Here is a 12,215-nt window from a genome sequence, read left to right on the forward strand (position 1 = left end):
CAAGTTACCAAGAACACTTTGAGTAGCGTACTGGGAGCTTAGCCAATGAACGGTCAGAAAAGGTGTTTCCTCTGCAGCTCACACGCAGAGGCGGGACTGCTGGCGTGTGCCGGTGGGCAGGCCCACGTCTCCGCTCTGGGCCTGCTCAGGCTGCCGCGGCATCCATGGCTTGCCTCATCTCCCACGCAGTCCCCTCCCGCCCATCTGTGCGTACAGCCTCCTCCTGAGCAGTCGTGACGTTATGGCGTCCTGGACAATTTGCATATTGCCTCTTTATTTATATATATATATTTGTTAAGACTGATAAAGCACCATTCCAAGGAAAGAAAACCTAACTCAAACTTGCTTGAGAAAAACAAAACTGAATTTATTGGTTACTGGAATTCAAAAGCCCAGATGTATTTCTAGCTTCAGACATAGTTTAATGTAGTTGTTCAAATGGAACTGTCAAGGCTGATTAATCTCCAACTCTGATTTCTTTTCTGCTGTGTTGACTCTATTCTCAGCTTCCACAATTGAATTCCTCTCAGCTTTAAGACTAAGGGAAAAGAACAGTATTTCTTCCTGTTAAGTCTGGCCACATCATGGAACTCTAATTGGACCATCTTGGGTCACCTACTGACGAACAACGATGGCTAAGCCAGGTCGGTGTCACACATTCTACTCTTGAGTAGAAGAGGGAGTCCAAAGGAAAGTGAATATACTACCAGTCAAAGGGGGTAAAAAACTCTGGGAGGCCAAAACGACAAATGTCCAGCTCAGGTTTCTCTCCCGGATGGACATGCTCAAGATCACCTAGCTGGGAAGAAGTCCTGAAGGTCTGTTCATACTTGACACACCCATAGGGTGTCTTTCCAGTATGGATTCTTTGATGCTGAAGAAGACTTCTTTTCCTAGTGAAGACTTTCCCACACTCATCACATTCATAGGAAGACTCTTGAATATGGGTCTTCAGATGCCTTTTTAATTGTTCCTGAGCACTGAAGGCTTTTCCACAAGCTACACAGTCAAAGGGTTTCTTATCGCTGTGGACTCTCTGGTGTCGAGTTAGTTTTTTATGCAAATTGAAGGCTTGACCACATATTTTACAAGAATAAGGCTTTTCCCCTGTGTGAATACGCTGATGTTGCATAAGATAGTAAGTCCTCCCGAAGCTTTTGCCACATACATTACATTCGTAGGGTTTCTCTCCACTGTGAACTTTCTGGTGTCGAAGTAGTGGTGAATTACCAACAAAAGCTTTTCCACACTCATTACATGTGTAAGGTTTCTCTCCAGTGTGGGTTCTCCGATGTATAACAAACTCAGAACTATTGGTGAAGCCTTTCCCACACTCCTGGCAGTGATAGGGTCGGTCCCCACTGTGGATCCTCTGGTGCCTCATCAGGTTTGCGTTATCATTGAAGGCTCTCCCACACTCCTCACACTGATAGGGTTTCTCTCCAGTGTGGATCCTCTGATGCCGAGTCAATGAGGAATTGCCATTGAAGGCTTTTCCACACTCATTACACTCAAAGGGTTTCTCCCCAGTGTGGATTCTCTGGTGTCTAACATAGTGAGAAAAATAGCTGAAACACTTCCCACATTCCTCACACCGGAAGGATTTCCCGTCACAGCGGATTCTGGGAACCTTTCCTCTACCATTTTTCCTTGTGGAGATTTCCTGGTGCTTCTCCAGTTTACATGTTTCTAGGAAGTTGCTTCTCTGAGGAGCACTCTTCTGCAGACCACAAGACAACACCACGGCTCTGTTTTCAGAAATTCCCTGTACTGATGTGGACTCACTGCCAATGCTGGTCTCAGTATCTGACGTAAACAGAAAGCACAAGTGCCACCTGAGAATTATACTAGAAACAAAAGAACATCAAATAACATAGAGCTTTTAGAGATTACTATTTCAACCTCCACATCGGTCCGCTAGCAATAAAAGTGCCAAATATCACACAGAAGAGAACTGTCGATGTGGAGCAGGGTGTCAAGGTCCACATGACACGACAGACCTCTTCCTAAGCTTTTCCACTCTGTATTTGAATGACCTGTCCCTGTATGTTCTAGTATCTTCTGACCTTAGGTACTTATGGGTCTACAAAATACCAAAGAAGGTACAGGCTCACAGATTAAGTAGTGACACTGAGGCTGGCCAAACTCAGTGTCTCTGCTACTGCTCCATGTTCTGTTTTGCCTACTCTCCCATTTCCTATTCCTGTGCTGTAAATTCAGGATAGAGCCCTCAGGCCCACCACAAAGTCTGCATCCTAGATATTCCACTCAATGCTGGGTGGGTAAGACAGACCAAATACATTCAACTACACCATCGGCGGAGGAAAGGGGGGGCGGGGGGTCAGGATGCACTGCAGACTCTGTGCCAGCCCCAGATTCTAGGAAGTCTTGCTTAGGTTCTGAGTCCTTTTGCACTACTTACTAGAAAAGACAGAGGAATACTTGTAGGTGTTCTCCGGAAAAAAATACCCATTTTAAAATATGCTCCCCAGGTGATTCTCCTGCACATTATGCTGCAAAGTTCTTCACAATGATTTATTGGATCCTTTATTCCCTTCCTCAGGCCAGACAGTCTACCTTCTTTTTCTTCACATGATATCCACTGTAACCGGTCAAATTCAGAACAAATGGCACTACCCCGGAAGACGCATTACTTGAGCTTCTAAATGGTAATTCCGCTAAGCTTTCCTGCTGAGCTCCCACAGCCCACTGCCTATCTACACATTTTTTAAAAGCTTTTACATCGGTCTCCACAACTTGTATCCTCTAGAGCAGTGGTTGCCAACCAGTGGTCCGTGAGGTACGAAAGGTTGGCAACCACTGATTTAAGGAAACCTTTGGAGCAGTGGTCGCCATCCTGAGGTCTGAAAGGTTGGCGACTGCTGCTCTAGAGAGTCTTAAACAAAACTTGGCACACTCAAGTGCTGAAAAACTACTCCTAAGTAAATTCATCCTGTACAAAGAAGGGCCATCGAGGTAGGCAATCCTGAAACTCAGAAGGGAACAAGGGATTCAAAAATTGCATAAGAGATGCATGAAGTGAAAATAGATATCTTGATAAGAATTAAAATTGGTGGGAAAGGTTTCATATTTTACCTGTTAGGAAAAAGCATCTATTTCAATCCTTACCAGCATGGTTAATTTTAAAATATGCTGCTCTGTAAAGCCCTACCGTTGCCCATTTTAAACTTGCCTCCTTTACTTTTATAGACGTGTGTGCTCCTCTCTGCAGGTGGCTCATCCTGTGCCTCCAGAAGTGAGATGAGGGCAGATTTGGGAACTGTGTATCCTGAAAAGGGGGAGAAAATGGCACCTTTCAGCCCTGGGTCTGCTATGTCAAAAGAAGGAAAACTGCCCAGCCAGTGTGGCTCAGTGGTTGAACCATGCAGTGGGGATACCAGCAACAACCCCTCCTTCTCCACACCATTCCCTCAGCCCATAAGGAAAAAAGAAGGAAGCAGGAAAGCACAGATCGGAGTCCCAGGAGGAAAGTAGCCTTACCCAGGGATGTCAAGTTCCCGTAATTCTCCAGCATCACACTTCTGTGCAGGGCCCTCTGTGCGGAAGAGAGGCCAGCCCATTCTGCTTGGCTAAAGTGCACAGCCACATCCTCGAAGGTCACCACCTCCTGAAACAAGAGGTTCCTGCTGTCCCAGAACCAATCCTGACTCAGAGCCAGAGTGTGGGACACAGGGGACAGTATGAGGGAGCAGTCCTATTAGAGATGGCTAATGAGAAAAGGTGAAAGAACAGGTGTTAGACCATTAAATGACTATTTCTACAACCAACAACCTGGAACTTCTCTATCAGAAGAGCTTCCTTTGGAACATAAAATGTACTGTTATAAAACATTTCAAAAAGCCTGGAGAGTCTCCCACTATTCACCTTCTCAGAGCAAAATCTCTGACTTTGTAGATACTGTCAGTCTTTCACTGTTACACCTACAAGTGGGCAATTAGCTTCAGAATGTCCGGACACTCACTCCCAGGTGGCATCTCAGGACTACCTGTCCCCCTTCACTGCCCCAGTGCCCACTCTGCCCCAAACCTCAAGCCCAAACAACAAGAACAGAGTCACCGTTTGCCATGATGAGCCTTTTGCATCCAACCCCCATCTGTCGCTTGGAAGACTACTGTGCTGTCTATGCTCAAGATCATCCAGCAGAGGGAGCCGTGCTCCCCGGGGCAGCCTAGCATTCTGCTTCCTGATGCGTCTTCCTGGGAGAATATGCTTCTGGAATCAAATTGCTGCTGGGTAGCCCTTTTAGCCTATGTCTTTATAGCCCCAACACAATCTGTAACAGCTCTTGCCAACCAAGCCTCAGGGTTTTTTCAACAGCCATCCTTGCCCCTTCCAGATGGCCCCAAGTCTACCTTCCCAGAAGGCTCCAGCCTCTGGTTAGGCCCTCTATTCACACCTTAGAATTTAGTATCAGCCGTGGTTACCTGAACATGTGGTGAATGTCCTCCCACTTTCTAACACCTTGACTGATTCTGCAGATCTGCCCCTTCCACTAATCCCCATGCCTCACACGCTCTGCTGACCCAACATGTCTGACCCACCAGCTAACACTAATCATCTGCCCCCCTAAACTGGTTCCCTCTCTAACTCACATAAACTAATTCACACGGTAAGTGACAATTTTCTTTCCCTGTCTCAGTTGACAGTAGCAATTTCAGCAAGTCTCGTATACGAGAAACTTAAGATTCATCCTAGACTAACTCGCCCCCATCACTGCTCACTTCTGACAGTTGGTAATCAAACCCTGCCAATATTATTGCCAAAATATTTCTGGAACTGACTCTTCACTATTGTACAATCCGTACACCAATTCAACAGATGGGGACCTTAAACAGCTCTAATTCCGGCTGTCCCACACTGAATCCATCCTCTGCCAGCACATACAATGATCTATTTTAAATGACAGCCTGACCCACTCAACTGAGTGATTTAATAAGTCACCACTAACTACAATAGTGGTTCTCAAAGTGTGGGCCCCAGGGCAGCAGCACCTGATAACTTATTGGAAAGGCACACTGGCAGGCCTCATCTGAGAGCAAATGTTCCATCAATGAGCCTCCAGGTGATTGTGATGCACACTAAAATCTGAGAAACCTGGACTAGAAGATAAAGTCCACGCTCAGGAAATAAGATGTCTCAGGTGACCAGTGGACAGTGAGGGGGAGGCACAAGACTGTACACAGAGAAACTAGCTGGGAAGGTCTGCAAACAAAATCCCAGAGAAGAACCAACCTTGAAGGAAGGCAATACGAAATATGGGACAAGTGGGAGAGGTAGCAGGCAGAAGCAACCGGACGTGGTGACTCTCTGGAAGTGGTACCCAGGAAGAAGTGTCAATAAGCATGCAGCAATCTAAAAACTGAGTGTTCAGGACTTCGAGATGGTGATACCAGTGACTCTCCAGTACTTACGGGAGGTCAGAAGTGGGGTGAGCTACAAGGAAGACAATGTATATCAGTGAAACAGTCAGCAGAGGCACCTGCCAGATGTCAGAAATCCAGGATTGGCACTTGGAATATGGTTCATGCTAAGTTATTGGGTAAATAAGTCCCTAGAAAGACATAGTAAATAAAGCAATACCCAGCAACTCATCAGTCTCAAAGAGTGAAATACAAGTCAAAACAAAAATTTCCTTGTCCCACAAATGTAAGGTCCTGAATTTTACAAATGAAGTCAGTTAAGATGCAAAGAGGTTAAGTGACTGGTCAAGGCCACTGAGACCTGATGGCATTCCTAGTTTCAGGTGCCCTGTGCTACTGCAGTTTTCCTGTCAGAGCCCACAGCCTTGCCTTAGCCAGCAGCACCATTTCCCTTGATTCTGAAGCCCCAACTTCTCTCTTTAGGATAAATGACATAGCCTCCTTTATTCTTGTCTTCTTCCTGCCACCCTTCTTCCGGTCACCACTGCCCAAGAACTTGCAACCAGATACCTAACCCCTAGCCTGTCCCTCATTCTCACAGATCCCTCTAAACCTGGGGACCCTCCAGTATGGAAGAGGCTACAATTCCACTTCCCAGGACACTCTCTCCAGCCATTGCTTGGTGGGCTCCTACCTGCTCAGCCCCTCACCATCACTGGCTTTTTCCCAGCATCCAGTTGGAGAGCATCAACAGGGGAGCTTCCTATTGCTTTGGCTCCAAGAATTTTGCCAGAATCATCCCTCCCATCATTTCCTTCAAATCAGGTCTCTCAAAGGTTGACCTGAGGAATTAACAGCTCACCTGGTACCAGGCTTTCAGGGGCATGGCTGCCATCACCTGGGCTTCTTCTCAGTGAAGGGTCGGGGCTGAGGGAAGAAGCAAAGAGAACCAGAGTAAGCCTTACCCAGTCAAAGGCTCTCCTTAGCACCAACAAACCAGCTAATAACAGCAGCATCGTTTACTAAATGCCCACTGGGTAAGTGGTATATAAATATTTCTGATGTCCTTGGGCATCAAAGCCTGTACTTCCCAACATCAAGCAATGCTCTGTCCGAGGTAGGACATGAGTACAGGGGGAACTTGAGTACACAAAGAGCAAAAACACTAGCAGCAACACCTACAAGAGGAAACTCAAATCTCCATTTTAAAAAATATTTTACTGGGAAACAAAAAAGGTTAAAGAAAATAGAAACAAATACCATGCTTTTTGGATGAAGTATAGGCACCCTCATTCAATACCCACAATAATCTTCTGAACCTTTTCTTTTTCCCAAATGAGAAAACAAGGCTAAGTGAATAATTTTCTCTACAAGGTCACTCAGTTAGTGGATGGATGCATTGGTGGCAGAACTCAGATCTGCCAATTCCAAAAGTCATGCTTTTAATAACTACTTTCAGTTGCTTCCAATCTAATCCCAACAGGATTTCTCTTAGAACCTGAGAAAGTGATTCTAAGGTAAATATGGAAGAATGAGTAGTCAAGAATTTCAGAGTAAGAGTCTGAGTTAAGTCTTCCTTTTCTTGGATCTTGAGGTGGGCATCTTTTTTGTTCATCGTCCCATTCAAAGGACCCTGAAAGGCCAACTCAACATGCCAAAATGTAATGGTTGTTACTTTCATTATATCCCCTATGAACACTTTGTATTCTCGTTAAGTAGTCATATTCTACCAAAAAGCCAGCACCTTCCCTAAGGAAACTCATTGCAAGGTATAATTTCCTGCTCAGCTCATCTGTACCACCCTTATTCTTAGTTTAGCCATTCTAGCCTTTCAGTTTCTTCTGCTATGCTAATTCAGGACCTCTGTACATTCTTCTCCAACCTTAGAGCCTTTGTAACTGATTCTGTCCACCTGCAATACTCTCCAACAGCCTGAACCCCTCTTCAGCTAAGTAATGCCAACTCATCCTTCAGGTCATCCTCTACAGACCAGGTCAGGTCCCCATGTTACACACTCCACTAGTACTGTATTCCCTTCCCTGTATACCATGTCTCCCATGTTTGAGATTACACATTGATGAGTGCTTTCTTCGTTCAACAAACATCTACTGCATACATTCCAGCCCAAGTGTGAGATACAGTGGAGAGAAAAAAAGTGAGATCCCTTTCGTCACTGGGCTTTGTCTAGGCTAATGGACACACACATATTAATCCAAGAATGTCATAAATAACTTGAAGATTATAATTGTGACTAGTGCCCGGAAGAATCTATTCTAAATTATAAGCCTGAGCCGGAATTAGCTTGATTAAAAGGAAAATCTTTACAAAAGTGACAGCAAGTGCAAAAGCTCGTTCTGGAAGTGAAAGTCTGCAGCTGAGCCAGGGGGAGTGTGCTGCAACACGAGGGGAAGGAGCTGCAGGAGACCAAGCCACGCAGGCCTTGCGCACGTTGAGGACTTGGTCTTCGACCTAAAAGCAACCGGCTGCAGCTACGATGTTAGGACCAGATGGGGTGAGATGATCAGATGTGATTAATATGTATCTTTCCCATCAAACTGAAAGCTCTCTGAGGCCGGGACCCACACCCTGTCTCATTCATAGCTGCATCCCGGGAACCTAGAACAGCTACTGGGCATTGAGCTGCTCAACGATTAGTTCGCGAATGCGCAGAGGGACTCAGTGGCTGTGCCGGGCACGCAGCGCGTCTCCTTTCCATCCACAGCCTCCATTCCCCAAAGCGGCTGGGCGAGCGAGGGCACCCGGGGGCGAGCGGGCCTGGCTCGCAGGCCGCCTCCGACTCCTTCCGCCCGGCAGCAAGGGCAAAGGCAACTGCCTTCTCTAAGGGTGAAAGGAGCGCTCCCAGCAGGGACTCCCAGGTGACAAACCCCAACACTCACCTCCGAAAAGGCGCAGAGTCCGGCGTGACCGGAAGTGCGTCACACCGAGCGCGTCGCCCAAGCCGCACGTGCTTCCTCTCTAGGATGCCAGAGCGCGCAGCTCAGTGGTTCTCTGGCGCCGCTCCCAGCGCAGGGCTTCTTAACCTGGGATCCCTTAGAGACCTTGAGTAGGTGAGGAAGTTGATGGTCGTTTTCGCTCATCCATAACCGAAACAGCGTTTCCTTCCATTACGTGTTGGCAACAAACCACAGTAGTGTCAGTAGTACCTGTGATTTTTGTCAGAAAATCACAGATATTTTCTTCACATTACAGTTTATATAGATGCAGTATCTCAAAATACGGGTTATTCGCATCAGTAATTTGTTGACATAAGAAATGTCCAAACCTGCAAGAATTTCTATGAGTTTATTTGAGCCAAACCAACAACAGAACAGTTTGCTAGGAAGCAAAATCTCAATAGATTGAGAAATGGCAGTTTTGCACCTTATTTTATACATTAGAATCAAAGGAGAAGACATGGGGGGGGGAGGGAGCGGTACATGAAATCCATTGGTAGATTAGGGAGACAGGAGAAAGCAAAGCGGGGAAATCTCTGAGATTGAATAAAAAGCACACCACAAGGTTGCAGGTTTGATTCCGGGTCAGGGCATATACAGGAGGCAACTGATAGATGTTTTGCTCTTTCTCCCTTCCTCTCTCTCTAAAAAACAATACTGTAAACATATCCTTGGGTGAGGATTTAAAAAAAAAAAACCGTTTTAAAAAAATAAATGAAATGAAAAAATATCTAATACATGGATACTATGTTCATTGACTGAACAACTCAATGTTGTTCTCCCCAAATTGATCTATATTTAAAGCAATCCAGTCAAAATCCCAGCAAGACCTTTTGTAGAAATAAACAAGCTGATTGCATGTCAATCATACAATGAAACTGAAAAAAAAAAAAAAAAGCAGTGGAAAAAGAGGGCTACATTGCATGATAGTTAGAGCATGGGCTCTGAAGCCAGGCGCCTGGGTTTGAATCTTTAAGTAAGCATCACAAAATGTCACTGGTTATTAGTATTCATTAAAGGACAGCTATGGAAAATTATAGACTAATATCTTGTTGAGGAAACAACAACTGGAACTAATGAAACTTGATTCAAGCAACTTCCACTGTTTCTTTATCTGAATCACTTTGGTGTCTGCAGAATCATTAAGTCCATTATTAAAATTTAGCCCCCAGAGGCCTCCAGAGAGATGCAAGCACAGGTCCTAGACAGAGACCTGGAGGTGGGAACCACGGCACAAGGAACTCTTTATCTGGAGCACAGAGCATGGAGGCGGGCACCCTCCTTTCCTTCTAACTTGGCCCCAAGCAGTACTAGGCACAGGGATGTAGAATGAATAATAACCAAGAAAAAAATCAAGGTTCAGGGAGTTTTAAAAAGGCCACAGCAATCACAGTCTGCATGGGTGGAATGAGGATGAACAATCTTCAAACACTTGAACAGCCTGACCCTGTGGTGAAAAATATTAAACAGCACTCCTGAGGGTCAGCTACTTTTGCACAGCACAATGGTGACATCTAGTGTTAGCAAGATAATTCTCACCTAGCGCTGCAATTTAACCTGAACTTTAGAGAAACAAGGGTCTTGGTGTCTTACTTCCTCTCAAGGGCCAAAAAAAATTTGTTTGTTTTTCAATTGGTAATTTATTAACAATTGCTCTTTTATTTTTCACATTTTTGAAATAAAACTGATGTACATAAACTGGACATTGTATTTTTTTCATTTAAATATAGTTGACATATAACATTGTGTAAATTTAAGGTGCACAGCATGTTAATTTGATGCATTTATATATTGTAATATCACTGCCATTGTGACAATAATTAGCACCTCTACCACATTACATAATTATCATTTTTTTAGTGTTGGAATAATTAAGTTCTGGTCTCTTGGCAAGTTTAAGGATTGTAATACAATATTGTTTTCTACAATCACTATGCTATGCATATAGATCTCTAGGATTTATTTACTACTAGAGGCCCGGTGCACAAAATTGGTGCACGGGGGGTGGGGTGTCCCTCAGTCCACCCTGCACCCTCTCCAATCTGGGACCCTTTGAGGGATGTCCAACTGCCCAGTGGGATCGGGCCTGAACGGGCAAAAGGACATCCCTCTCACAATCCAGGACAGTTGGCTCCCAACTGCTCACCTGCCTGCCTTCCTGATTGCCCTTAACTGCTTCTGCCTGCCAGCCTGATCACCCCTAACCACTCCCCTGCCAGCCTGATTGATGTCTAACTGCTCCCCTGCCAGCCTGTTTGCCCCCAACTTCCCTCCTCTGCTGGCCTGGTCACCCATAACTGCCCTGCCCTGCAGGCTTGATCGCCCCCAACTGCCCTCCCTTGCAGGCCTGGTCCCTCCCAACTGCCCTCCCCTGCTGGCCTGATCGCCCACAACTGCCCTCCCTTGCAGGCCTGGTCCCTCCCAACTGCCCTCCCCTGCTGGCCTGATCGCCCACAACTGCCCTCCCTTGCAGGCCTGGTCCCTCCCAACTGCCCTCCCCTGCTGGCCATCTTGTGGTGGCCATCTTGTGTCCACATGGGGGCAGGATCTTTGACCACATGGGGGAAGCCATCTTGTGTGTTGGAGTGATGGTCAATCTGCATATTACTCTTTTATTAGATAGGATAGAAGCCTGGTTCATGGGTGGGGGCCAGCTGGTTTGCCCTGAAGGGTGTCCCAGATCAGGGTGGGGTTCCCTTGGGGTGAGGGGCGACCTGGACGAGGGGCCTGTGGCGGTTTGCAGGCCCCCGGATACCCAAGCAGAGGCCCTGGTATCTGGGATTTATTTATCTTCTACAATTGAAACTTTGTAGCCTGGAGGGGAGCCAAGCCTTCTGCTTGCTCCATGGTGGCAGCCATTTCTGTTGGGATTTATTTATCTTCTATAATTGAAACTTTGTAGCCTTAAGCAGAGGCCAAAGCAGGCCAGGGCTGCAGAAGCTTGGCTTCCTCCATCGCTGGAGCAACCCTAGCCTCCTGCTCTCTCCAGCTCCGTGGTTGCCGCCATTTTTGTTGGGATTTATTTATCTTCTATCATTGAAACTTTGTAGCCTTAAGCAGAGGCCTGGGCTGGCCAGGGTGTACGGAAAGCTTGGCTTCCTCCATCGCCGGGGAAACCCAAGCCTCCCTCCTGCGCTCTCTGTGGCTGCAACCATCTTGATTGAGTTAATTTGCATACTCACTCCTGATTGGCTGGTGGGTATGGCTTGTGGGTGTAGTGGAGTGATGGTTAATTTGCATATTACTCTTTTGTTATATAGGATTGGTTGCAAGTTTATACCCTTAAACAACATCTGTCTTTTACCCCCATCTGGAGTGGACATTTTAAAAAGTGTTAGATTTGGTGAGTTTTAACCAGCAGAGAACAAAATAGACCAAAAAAAATCTGTCTTCATAGAGCTTGCATTCTTAGTGGCCAAAATAAAATTATGTCACATGGCTACTCCCACCAGCAGAGAAATCTGGAAGGCAAGTATTTAGCTTTCTGGTTTCCTTATTAGAAGAGAGGATGGAAGGGTATAGAAAGAGCCCAACTTTAGTTTCTGCCACAATGATACTGAGGAGCATACTCAAAATGTATAAATGTTTTTGTACACGAGTTAGGGTTAAAACATGTTTCAGAAGTATCGACATGTTACTCCTTAAACTAGACCTATTTATTATTAATACTAGATGCCCAGTGCACGAAATTCGTGCACTTGGGGGGTTCCTTCAGCCCAACCTGTGCCCTCTCGCAGTCCAGGAGCCCTCGGGGATGTCCGACTGGTGGGGAGTGGGCCTAAGCCAGCAGTCGGATATTCTTAGTGCTGCCACCACTGCGGCCAGATGTGAGCCTGGCTTCTGGCTGAGCAGCACGCCCCCTGTGGGAGCACACTGACCA

The 12,215-nt window shown here is 46.1% G+C and overlaps 1 protein-coding gene across 1 annotated transcript; it reads right to left on the reverse strand.

The window, feature by feature from the left end:
• Positions 1–346: 346 nt before the first annotated feature.
• On the reverse strand, positions 347–8,292 carry ZNF19 (zinc finger protein 19). Its single transcript, XM_054710606.1, has 5 exons — positions 8,279–8,292; positions 6,244–6,308; positions 3,502–3,628; positions 3,194–3,289; positions 347–1,806 (listed from the first exon to the last, which is right to left on the reverse strand). Exons 2-5 carry the CDS (start codon positions 6,274–6,276, stop codon positions 704–706), a joined length of 1,359 nt encoding a protein of 452 aa, XP_054566581.1. The 5' UTR covers positions 6,277–6,308; positions 8,279–8,292; the 3' UTR covers positions 347–703.
• Positions 8,293–12,215: the final 3,923 nt, after the last annotated feature.

The sequence above is a fragment of the Eptesicus fuscus genome, chromosome 21 (genome assembly GCF_027574615.1).
Source record: "Eptesicus fuscus isolate TK198812 chromosome 21, DD_ASM_mEF_20220401, whole genome shotgun sequence".
Taxonomy (NCBI): Eukaryota; Metazoa; Chordata; class Mammalia; order Chiroptera; family Vespertilionidae; genus Eptesicus; species Eptesicus fuscus.

What these genes read in the sequence shown, in the direction of transcription:
- ZNF19 (XM_054710606.1), bottom strand. Translation starts at nt 6,276, where the DNA reads ATGGCAGCCATGCCCCTGAAAGCCTGGTACCAG. An exon ending in CGGGAACTTGACATCCCTGG is followed by an intron (nt 3,290 to 3,501) that starts GTAAGGCTACTT and finishes CCCCCTTTTCAG; the next exon opens with GATACACAGTTCCCAAATCT. An exon ending in CGTCTATAAAAGTAAAGGAG is followed by an intron (nt 1,807 to 3,193) that starts GCAAGTTTAAAA and finishes TGTTTACGTCAG; the next exon opens with ATACTGAGACCAGCATTGGC.